We start from the raw sequence: 11979 nt of genomic DNA on the forward strand, positions 1-11979 counted from the left end.
GGCTATTGCGTCGATTGGTAACGTTTATAACAAAAATTTCACATTATTGTTGATATTCTTTTTCGTTACCTAACAACGATTAATTTTATTTTATTTATTTAGAATAAATTTTTAAAATTTATGTGACCCGTTTAAAAGTTCATCCTTATAATTACTATTAATGTTTTTCTAAAAAAAAAATGGTTCCACTTGGTTTGCGTATCATAATTAATTATTTCACATTAATGATTTAGCTTTGCGTATGTTGTTTATTTTTAAATTGATTATTTAAAATATTTTTACTTTACATTTTTTAATATATTTAACTCCAACGTGATCAAATAATATAACATTAATAAATTTAATGTTTTATTTATAATTAATTATACAAAATATTTAAAAAGAACTTAAATTCACTACATATACCAACAACAAGGTATACTTCCCCGTTTTGCTGCTTTATCATAAAAATCTGTATAGATAAGCATGTTTTACGTACAACAACACTATGTTAGGTGACCTCCTATGAATTTTTTTAGAAGCACGTGAGTGAGGATAAAACATGATGGAATGACTCGTGTTGGTTTGTAGGATTAGTCTTTACTCTTAAGAAACAATGAGTAAATAACGTGACCATGTCAAAAGAGATGCAGGACAAGGTGTGAATCCCGAACATATTTATTGGGATTTTATCAATAACACGAATAAAAAATGTGAATATTAAAATAACAAAGAGATTTGGATTGGTGGGGGGCAACCACATAACATTGTCTGGCTCATTGGGGTATCACTTGGAATTGGGTGCTTTAAGCCTTTAACTTTAAGGAAGAAAAAAGGGGCCCTTCTCCAACAACTCTTAATCAAATTAATTAAAGTGTGATTATATTTGGTTTCCTTTAATTAATGCTTTATTACCAACCCGCTCCCTAATTAATTAATGCACCCTAATCATGTTTCCAAATACCAATTAGTGATGCCTTCCCTTAATTTTTATCGGCTTTTTACTCGATGTTTTGAATAAAGGTCTGAATGAGTCTCGTTTAAGTTGTTTTTATATATTTGTTGATATGAACGGATTGATGTTTGGACTAGAAGGGTCGTGATCTCAAAACTCTACAAAGATTAACGGAAATTTTAGTTATGGTTTGATTAGTTAAGGATCTGTAAGCTCCACTAAAAACCCAAAAGTTTGATTCTTCGTGTGAATATTGTTAAACTTAAAAAACGAACAAATTTTGTTTAGAGCGAGCTTTGGATCTCACAGTTGATACACCGTTTAGTATCGGGCTTTAATACCATTTGTAACAACCGCAACCTACTGCCAAATATTGTCTGTTTTTTGTCTGTTACCTATTGTCGTCAATTTCACGATTTTAAAACGTGTGTTTTAGGGAGAGATTTTCACACCTTTACAAAGAATGCTTCATTCTCCTCTCTAACCGATGTGAAATCTCACATACTCGAAGAAATATAGGCACATAGAGTCATGCCGTTGAGGATGATGATAATAATAATAATAATAAAAATAATAATGGAAGTGAATCAATCGTATTGGAGAAGATTAATCCAATGATCAAACTCGATCATCTTCGTTTTGGTAAAGTAACCATAGCTTATGAATCAAATTTAATAAACTACCATGATTGAATTATTGGAAATACTCCTCATAGGGCATACTTTTATAACTTTAGTTTATAATTTATTATCATAGTTTATTAGTTCAAAACACATTAATTTTTTAAGAAATTTTAAATTAAATTACAGCATCATAAAATATGGAGCATTTAAATTTAAAAAAAAAAGAAAAAAAAAAGGAATTTCCACTGTGTTTCGCCGCCCTCGACGGTGGTTTAGGGTAATAAGAAAATGAAAATATCTCTGCGCAACTGCACTTTCCAAATTGGACGAACCAGTCACCGGATAATTCTCCAAGAACACGACAGCCATTCGATTGCCACTCGCTGCCGTATCCGGAGACTGTTGTCCTGGAGGTATGAGCTCAGTCGAAAGAACCTCCGAACCCCAGTTGCTTTCCTCCGGCAATGCCCGGGATCTGATCGATTCCGTCGAGGCCTTTCTCTTTGATTGCGATGGTATTCTTCATTTTCTATTTCCGCTTCCTTCATCTTTAATGTTTACTCGATGGCATGTTTTTGTTTTTGATCGGTTAGGTGTTATATGGAAGGGCGAGAAGTTGGTTGATGGCGTCGTTGATACGCTTGAAATGCTTCGATCGAAGGTACACTTTTCGTTATCTTATTATGATCATTCGAACCATGGATTCTTGTTTCCGACTGGAAGTGTCGTGCATTTGTAGGGGAAGAAATTGGTTTTTGTCACCAACAATTCGTCCAAGTCAAGAAGGCAATATGCGAAGAAGTTCTATTCCCTTGGAATCTCTGTTTCAGAGGTCAGTCTCGTCGATTAGAATTTGAAAAGCTCTCTCCTATTGTCTAAACTGTTGTCTCCATGCCTTCTTTTGTAGGATGAAATATTTTCCTCCTCTTTTGCTGCTGCCATGTTCTTGAAAGTCAATAATTTCTCTCCAGAAAAGAAGGTCGTCTTTCCCTCATCGTGCTTCTTGTGTTCTTTGTTGTTTCAAATTTATATATCTTATGTATTGATTTGATTGCAATAACTACAATTCTGTTTGAAAGAAACAACAGCGTGGGTAGGATTAGAAAATTTGTTGATCATGTTTAAAGAATTCATTTCCCAGATGCATGATTGTAATCCTTCCAGATTTCTTATTTTTCTCTATACTGTTGCGTTTCATAGGCCATCTTGGTAGTTAGCTAGTTTTAGTAAGTGGGGTCTCTTTTTTCTCTGTGTAGGTTTATGTCATAGGCGAAGCAGGTATCATGGAAGAGCTTCAGCTTGCAGGATTCACTGGTCTTGGTGGTCCAGTAAGTAGATAAGACAACTCTCAATTAATGGTTTATAAATGTTCTCTTTTCTGACTCAATTTTGAGATAATTGGTGATTTAACAACCTATAAAAGGGGGTAATTTCCTTCCCAATTAATATTGATCTTCACCTGTTCGACCTTCCACAATATTAAGCCCACAAGTGACGTGAGATCCCACATGGAGGAGAACGAAACATTCTTTGTAAGGGTGTGGAAACCTCTCCCTAATAGACGCGTTTTAAAAACCTTGATGGGAAGCCCGATAAGGAAAGCCCAAAGAGGACAATATCGGCTAGCGGTGGGTTTGAACTGTTACAAATGGTATCAGAGCCAGACATCGGGCGATGTGCCAGCGAAGAGGCTGAGCCTCGAAGGGGGATCCCACATCGATTGGAGGAGGGAACGAAGTGCCAGCAAGGACACTAGGCCTCGAAGGGAGGTGAATTGTGAGATCCCACATCCATTGGGGAGGATGACAAAACACTCTTTATAAGAGTATGAAAACCTCTCCTTAGCAGACGCGTTTTAAAAACCTTGAAGGGAAGCCCAAAAGGGAAAGTCCAAAGAGGACAATATCTACTAGCTGTGAGCTTGGGCCGATACAAGTGAGGAGCATTGAAAACATTGATAGAAAATATTTGCTCACCTCGACTGATGTGGGTCTTTTCGAGTAATGTTCAATAACTTTAGCTTACACTTCTAACACTGTCTAGCAACTGGATACGGAGTATTTCCACATTTCTTGTTCGAGTAACACTCAATAACGTTAGTTTTCCTTTTTCAGGATATTGCAATTAGCTTTCAGTATTCATTAGTCCTGTTCTTTTTATTGGCATTCACAGGAGGCCAAACTTGACTGCACTCTGTTTTGAAATTTTACTGAAATCTTTGTTGGGTAGTACTTCGCATAGTAATGTAGGTGGCTTCCTTGTAACTTGACGCATACAATTTTATCAATATCTTCTCCTTTAGATAATTGACTTTGATCAAACCTTGCAAGTGCCTTTCAACTTTGGGTGCAGGAAGATGCCAAGAAAACTGCAGATCTTTATCTTGATTGCGCAATCGAGCACGACAAGAGTGTAACATAACATATTGGCCTTACCTTACTCTAGTGAGCTTTTGCTTGTATTCTCTACATATGATTGATATCTGCCATGTGATGTACCAGGTTGGAGCAGTTGTGGTTGGAATAGATCGGCATATTAATTATTACAAGCTTCAGTAAGCAAGTTCATATCCCACAAACCTTTCCCTTGTCCCATCCTCTTCTTCTTGGCTTCTACAGAATTGATCTTCTATGCCTTCGAAAACGCTAGATCATAAGCCATTCTAGTTTTAACTACTAGACTACGAACATGTTTGAAATGACTTTTGAAGTGGTTAAAAAACTTTTTAAGCGCTCGGTCCCTATATCTTGTGTTTCTTGCCTACAGAAGCCTTCAATATGCAGTCAATTACTGGCTGTTCAGTTTTATATACATTGTCAGTAACATAATCACTCGACTATGGAGTTTTATTTTCTCCACCATCAGGTACGCTACACTTTGCATTCGTGAGAACCCGGGATGCCTCTTTATTGCTACTAACCGTGATGCCGTGGGCCATTTTACTGAGTCACAAGAAACCCCTGGTACATTTTTTTCTTACTGTCTATTGATTTTCTCAATATCAATCAACTTGATTGAATGCTATTTCACATTGGTTGGCTCATTAACTTGATTAAATCTTCTGATTCAGGTGCTGGTTGCATGGTCGCTGCAGTGGGTGGATCATCTGAAAAGGAGCCCATTTTGGTCGGAAAACCATCAACATTCATGATGGACTTTTTACTGAAAAAGTAAGGGAATATAACTGCCACGCTCATTAATTTTTTTTTAAAAAAATTATTATTATTATTATTATTATTATTATTTTTAATTATGATGAATCAACACAGCCACGTTGTTGGAGATTTCAAACTCAAAACTCAAATCTCCAATTTTCTGATCACTATAGGTCATGACTCAATGGTAATGGGTTTGAAAATGTATAGGAAAAGGAAAGGTTAAATTATAAGTTTGGTCTTAGAGATTTGTATTCATTTGGTTCATGAGCTTTCAAAATTCGTTTCGTGAAAGCTCGTTTCAAATAGGTCATTGACCTATTCGTTACTTTTTACACAATTCATGGATTTACTAAACACATGTGGCCCATTATGTAACAACCTAAGTCTACCGCTAGCAAATATTGTTAAATTTAAGCTTTTCCTTTCGGGTTTTCCCTCAAGGTTTTTAAAACGCATCTGCTAGGAATATGTTTCTACACCCTTGTAAAGAATGTTTCATTCCCCTCTCCAATCGATGTGGGATCTTACAATCCACTCCTTTCGTGGACTAGCGTCTTCACTGACACTCACTGACACTCATTCTTCTCTCCAATCGACGTGGGATCTCACATATTAGACATTTTTAAAGTTCACAAATCTATTAGACTCAATATTCAAGAACCGATTAGATACTTTTGAAAGCTTCGAATCCATAAATCTTAAAGCTTAGGGAGTAAATTTATAATTTAACCCAAAAATAATAACTATATGTGATGTGTTTTGATTTTCAGATTTGAGTTTGGTTGCTCTAAGATGTGTATGGTGGGTGATAGACTGGACACAGACATCCTATTTGGCCAGAGCACAGGCTGCAAAACACTACTTGTTTTTTCAGGTTTGGACTCTAGATTTCTATACCCCTCCCCCTCACCCCTGGAACCTCACTCACGAGTACCACAATCATAACAGGAGTGACAACTCAATCCAATCTTCAAGACCCCTCCAATCATATTCAACCAGATTACTACACAGGCAAGGTGTCTGACTTGTTGGAACTATCGGGATCATGACGATGATTGTTGTTGCACCAAAACTCCTGACTTATTAGATGATCATTCATAATAAACCCATTACTTCTCTTTAACAGTTAGCTGCATGGATAGCTGAACTAGATGCATTTTGTCTTGTGCATCTAACATTATAACAATTGTAGCCATTGGAGCCCTTGATGGTGGGCCTATGGGGTTAGCCGAATCTCATTTTCAAGAATTCACATTGAATAAATTATGAAATTGTATCACTTCTTTGTTGTGTGAAATCTTACCTTGGTTAAAGAGAGAACGAACTATTCTTTATAAGGGTGTGAAAACTTTCACCTAGCAAATCCTTAAGGGGAAGTTCAGAAGGGAAAACCTAAAATGGACAAGGATTTGGACGGTTACAATTTAACTTCACTCTCATCTGTATGCTTGAAGCAAAATTTCAATGCGGGCATCTTATGGATTGATTGTACAAGATCATAACTAGGGGCAATATAAAAAATCCAACAAACCGAGCCAACCTACTCGAACCGACCAAACTGGTTAGTTGGTTGGTTTAGGGTATTGATTTGGTCGATTGGTGAGTCCAAGAAGTGCTCAAACTAAGATTGATCAAATTAAATTAAAAAAAATTAAAACAAATTGACGATGGATTAATTATTCTATTCTTTTTTAGAGGTTGGATAAATTTCTTAATTAAAATAAATAGATAATAATTCAAATAAGGGGCTAAATAAAAATTAAAACAAAATTATGTGGTTTAATAACTCATTAGGATATCGGTTTTGTTATCGTTTATTTTTTGAAAAAAAAAATTATAATTTCAATATTTGCAATGCTAAATATACAACTTTCAATTAGTTATTGAATGCTATTTAATAGATTATTGAATAATGTTCTAATTAAATAATATATTCAAGTTTAATATGAAATCAAATAATATCATTAATTTGAGAGTTGTATTAACATGATTTATTTCAATAATTATTAGTTTATTCTTGCTTATTATTATAATTTTGATTATTGAGTATAAATACAAACAATATTAGTAATTTTCAAAATTGGCGCGTTTTTCTTCCGTTCTCCACATTCATCATTTTCTGAGGAAGAAAAAACGAAGAATGAATTCCGAACCTCAGTTATTCTCCCCTGCATCGGTGATGGCAGGCATTTGTTCAAAATTTTCAAGGCGTATTTCTCTTCGATCGCGAGGGTATTTGGTATTTTTCATATCCGCTTTTGAATTCCCCTTCCTCGTTTTTTTCATCCTGAATCATTGTTTTCGTTTGAGATTTCTCGATTGCATATTCGATAGGGTAACTGTTCTCCGTAATGACGATGGGTTGATTGTGGCGTCGTGTACGCAATTGAAATGCTGTTATTCTTTGAATCGTCAATTCTCGTTTCCCGCTCTCAGCTTTCATTTTTTAGGGAATAGGTCAAAATTTGCTTCCTTACTATTCGTCAAAATGAAGAAGGGTTGCAGTTTAGATTCAGTCCATTGGAACCTCTGCAGGTGATTGGGGACAAACTATACCCATCCCAGATAAATTGTTGTCCGCAGGGCTTCCTCTTCCGGTGGCTTTGTATTTCTGGATTAAGATTCGTCTTCTCCTCGTTATGCTGGATACCGAGTTACTAGCGATCAATTTATTTCTCAGAAAAAGGTTCGTTTTCCCCCCATCATGCTTATTATATGATTTCTATCACCCTCAATGAATCCGACTAGATGGCCAATTTGAAAGATGTAATGTGCCGGAGAACATATTGTATCAAATTCGTCTTCAACCAGATCAACGATCTTTAAAATCTGATTGACTGGAGGACGAATTTCAAAGTTAGTGCTGGGAGAACATTTGTATCAAATTTGTGTTCCAGCAGATCTTTGATTAGTGTAATTATAATGGCATTCAAGAGAAAAAGGAAAAAGTCACTATGACGTGCTTACCAAGGTCAGTTGCGCCTTGCACACGTCAAACCTTTGAAGCCTTCAAGGCGAGGAAGGAATCATAGGGCTCTTGGTGATCCAGTAAGTTGATAACTGTCAAGACTAACAGCTCAATTTCCTCTGATAACTTCTAGGTATGATACAACTATACAGATTTTCTTTTGTGTTCATCATTTTTACTAATTTCGCATCAAAAAGATTTTGGGTCTCCTTGGCTTTTGATGAGCGACTATACATGTCCTCAATTTTTAACCCTTCCAATTTTCAAGCGCTGCAGTCGCTGGATTTCGTGGGTTTTGGCGATCCGGATTCTCCTCAAATACAGTTCCAAGGTACGGTACAATTATACAATCTCCATTGATGTTTTCTGTTTTTTTTTGTTTTGCATTCACCCTTCATTCTTGCCACTTTTGGATGAAAACAATTTCGTGTCTCCCTTGGTTTTGGCGAATTTTTATTATGATTAAGCAAATGAATAATTTTGTCTTAGATAGAAGCTAAATAATTAGATCACTTGCACTACACTTGTCAAATGCCTATCCTACTCCTAGTATGCTCAGAATGAGGGCTCTGCAATGAAATATAGGCTGCCACCGCCAAGAATATCCATTCAAATGAAATTCTCACAGATACAAGTCTCTGTCTGTGTCTTCCTAGGAAATCCATTCCATAAGGCTAACACCTGAACAACCATCTTCTCCCATTTCTCGCATCATCTTTCTGACTTTTGCTACATCATTCCACCTCCCTGATGCTGCATAAAGATTTGACATCAACACAAAAAATCCCCCATTTCTACAGTTAGAGAAAAGCAACTTTTTCGCCACAGATTCCCCAAGCTTAACTTCCTGGTGAATGCAACAAGCACTGAGAAATGCTCCCCACACTGCAGAATCTGGATTGACTTCCATGTTTTTGATAAATAGAATTGCCTCTTCAAACAAGCCTGCCCGTCCAAGCAGGCCAACCATGGATGCACAATGTTGTGACTCTGGCACTATACCAAGTTCTTTCTTCATGATTTCGAAGTATGTTCTACCTTCTTCAACAAGTCCTCCATGAGTGCAAGCAGCTAAAATTCCTGAGAAAGTTATTTTATTGGGCTTTATCCCCTTCTCCATCATTTTAGTGTAACAGAGGAAAACATGATTGTCAAACCCAAATAAACCATAACCAGAGATCATTGAGTTCCATGAAGCTAAACATGGCTCTTTCATGCTCTTAAACACCTTTTCAGCAAAGTCCATTCTTCCACACTTGACGTACATGTCTATAAGAGCAGTTCCAACAAAACCTTCCAAGTCCAGATTGTTTCTTAGAATATAGGAATGAAGTATCTCCCCAAAATGCAAGTTCCCATTTTGGCAACAAGCAGATAGTAAACTAGCAAGTGTAATTGAATCTGGCCCATAGCCTGACAACTTCATTTGGGAAAACAAAGCCATGGCATCAATTGACCTTCCTGCCTGTGCACAGCTAGATATCACAGAATTCCAGCTGCTCAGTGTCTTTTCATGCATCTCTTGAAATAAAGAAAATACTGCATCAATATCATCGAACCTTGAGTACATGCTTATGAAACCATTTGCAACCAAACAATCAATAATTAACCCACTCTTTAGCCCATAACCGTGGAAAGATAGTCCAATACCAGAGTGATCGGGATATGTAATACCTTGGATTATACCAACCATGGCAACTGCATCTAGTTTCATTTCTAAATGCTGCACACGGGAATACAGCTTCACCACAGCTCCCATGTCACCTTTCTCAGCATACCCTGAAATAATCGCAGTTAATGCAACCAAGTTTTTCTGGAGTTTTGACATATAAATCTGTTCTGCTATATGTATGCATCCACATTTTACGTACGAGCAAATTAGAGAGGTAACCACGGAAACATTTTCCATAAGACCAGTTTTGGTAGCATAACAATGGATAGATCTTGGATTTGCATTTGCAGACAAGATACTGACCATCGTCACCGAGCTAGTATTGATACTTTCCTCGAGCATTTGCTTGAAAACAAGCATTGCCTCCACAAAGAACCCATTTTGGCCAAATGCCCCAATCATAGTATTCCAAGAAACTACGTTTTTTTCAATAATTTCTCCAAATAAGAGTTCCACCCCTTCTAAATCTGCACATTTACCATACATCGATGCAAGAGAATTTTTCACTTGGGAGTCCAAATCAAGGCCAGCCTTAACACCTAAAGCATGGATGCATTTTCCTTGGACGAATAAGTGTTGGGTACCACAGGAAGGAATTAAACTTACCAACGTTCTCTGACAAGGATTGAACCCCCTCCTGCGCATTTCGACAAACAGTTCGAAGGTATCATGGTTAAATCCACTTCGTGAGTACCCAGATATCAACGCATTCCACGATACAACATCTTTTTCAGGAATATCATCAAACAAACGTCGAGCAGCTTTAACAAAACCCAATTTTGAATACAAGTCGAGAAAGGCAGTACTAACATACAAAAATTGGTCAAATCCCCATTTAATGAAATGGGTTTGGAGCTGATTCGCCTCCGCTTCTGCATTCTCAGAACAGGATGATGGTGCAAAAGAAGAAGATGAAGACGATACAACGAAGGCTTTAATGAGTAAGGAGAAGGTAGAATCATTGGGCTTAACCCGACACCTTAGCAGCTGACGGAAAACCAACAAGGGGGGCGTAGAAATTTTGCCTTCGACGTAAGATTTGAATGCAGAATGGAAGGTCGAGAGCGAGAGACTTGCTAGGTGACCCACCGAAGATGTAAATTGCATAGTACTGGGCGCCCGATTTTGCGGTTCCGCACCTATGGGATGTGCATGGATTCGTTGGCAGTGATACTTGGTACATCGATTTCAAATTAGATACAAATGTTCAAGGATTTTGTGTTACTAGAGGGTTTTACTTTAAAGATTGTTTAAATTAATTTACGGTTTGATATGGTAGAAACTAAGCTTGATGAAAATCCTTATTGAAATGAGCAAATTCGACCAAGGATATGTAAATATACTGTGATTTTGTGATTCAGATTTGAGTTCAGTTGGTGGGCGATTATAGATTGGACATGGCCATTTTGTTCGGACAGCTTTGCAGGCTCTGAGAATTACTCTCCCTTTGCAGGCTCTTTCTTCAGGTTCCTTATTCTGATCTCTAATTTTTGTCGATAAATTACTCTTTATGCTTCATTATCCAAATCAGAAGCATTTATAGATGAATGTTTTTGAATCTCTCCATTGTTAGTTAAAATATCTATTAAAGAAAGAAAAAACCCTACCCCTTATTTACAAATTTAAATAATTATTTAAGTAAAAAAAAATTCATGTGCATAATATATGTTTTATACGGATAGAGTTTTAGATTAAAAAAATGATATTCATAATTATTTAATGGTCCATTTTGTGATCAAGCTCAATTTGATGCAAAAACTTTATTTTTATTGAAAGTTTTTTTCCTTCAACTTTTTGAACCATTTTTTTTTATGTTAAAATTAAAGGATGAATAAGAAAAAAATATCAAATTTATGATAGTGAGCTCTTATTTAATTTATAATCTAGATGAAATTCATCTAAAGTTTAAAGTTTTAGATAAAAATTGATATATGGAAAAAAAAAAAAAATTCTCTCGATTTTTTATTTTGTTAATTGGCGTTAGGAAAGCGACAAACTGAATATGTTCCGCAAAAAGGTTTTGGGACGGGGCTTATAGATGTATAGCCCCCACACACAAACACACACACACACACATATGCCTCTCTTGTGCCTTGATGCATCTGCCTTTTCTTTTTACCCCATTGCCAAGTAATTTCGTAGCCTTTTCCGTAAACCCATGAATTACGTTTGAAAATTTTAAGCTCTTTTGATTCCTATGGTTCTCCCACTACCTTTAGCCCCTAAGTCATATAACTCCCTTTCCAACAAAAGATGCCCACTTCATTTTGTATTGGAAAAGCTATCTAAAGTCGTGAAACATGGAAGACTATCAATTGAATAGGAATGGTGGTGAAACTGAAATTCAATCCTTTCTTTATTTGAACACGAACAGTTGATCAGAACTCTGGAAGTGAATATCATTCTAATGAAGCCATAGTAGTTGGGTGTTGATGGTAAAGATAAATTAGCTAAACCTAAACTTCAAACCATCACAAGGAAGAAATACAAGCCCCAGCCCGCCATTGTCATCTCTTTCAAATTTCAAAACAGGGTATCCATTGATTTTACTGTTTTGAAGCATCCAAGAAGCTTCGAACTGTGTAGCCTTTGAGCAGATCGAAGGGGGGGGGGGGGGGGGGGGG

At 36.5% G+C, this 11979-nt stretch overlaps 2 protein-coding genes across 5 annotated transcripts; one reads left to right on the plus strand and one right to left on the minus strand.

The window, feature by feature from the left end:
* Positions 1 to 1807: 1807 nt before the first annotated feature.
* On the plus strand, positions 1808 to 5994 carry LOC111477933 (phosphoglycolate phosphatase 2). Of its 2 annotated transcripts, none has more exons than XM_023121941.1 (11): positions 1808 to 2072; positions 2151 to 2218; positions 2297 to 2389; positions 2465 to 2536; positions 2814 to 2885; positions 3910 to 3969; positions 4059 to 4111; positions 4423 to 4520; positions 4628 to 4727; positions 5486 to 5589; positions 5664 to 5994. In XM_023121941.1, exons 1-11 carry the CDS (start codon positions 1973 to 1975, stop codon positions 5762 to 5764), a joined length of 921 nt encoding a protein of 306 aa, XP_022977709.1. In that variant the 5' UTR covers positions 1808 to 1972; the 3' UTR covers positions 5765 to 5994. The 2 variants fall into 2 exon arrangements, with proteins under 2 accessions (XP_022977709.1, XP_022977711.1); XM_023121943.1 differs by having other exon boundaries at positions 1808 to 1970.
* A 2145-nt stretch (positions 5995 to 8139) lies between these two features.
* LOC111477926 (pentatricopeptide repeat-containing protein At2g04860) lies at positions 8140 to 10701 on the minus strand. 3 transcript variants are annotated; one of them, XM_023121931.1, is made up of 2 exons: positions 9358 to 10701; positions 8140 to 9204 (listed from the first exon to the last, which is right to left on the minus strand). In XM_023121931.1, exons 1-2 carry the CDS (start codon positions 10460 to 10462, stop codon positions 8336 to 8338), a joined length of 1974 nt encoding a protein of 657 aa, XP_022977699.1. In that variant the 5' UTR covers positions 10463 to 10701; the 3' UTR covers positions 8140 to 8335. The 3 variants fall into 3 exon arrangements, with proteins under 3 accessions (XP_022977699.1, XP_022977698.1, XP_022977696.1); XM_023121930.1 differs by having other exon boundaries at positions 8140 to 9222; XM_023121928.1 differs by having other exon boundaries at positions 8140 to 10701.
* Between the last annotated feature and the right edge of the window lie 1278 nt (positions 10702 to 11979).

Source organism: Cucurbita maxima, unplaced genomic scaffold (genome assembly GCF_002738345.1).
Source record: "Cucurbita maxima cultivar Rimu unplaced genomic scaffold, Cmax_1.0 Cma_Scf00004, whole genome shotgun sequence".
Taxonomy (NCBI): domain Eukaryota; kingdom Viridiplantae; phylum Streptophyta; class Magnoliopsida; order Cucurbitales; family Cucurbitaceae; genus Cucurbita; species Cucurbita maxima.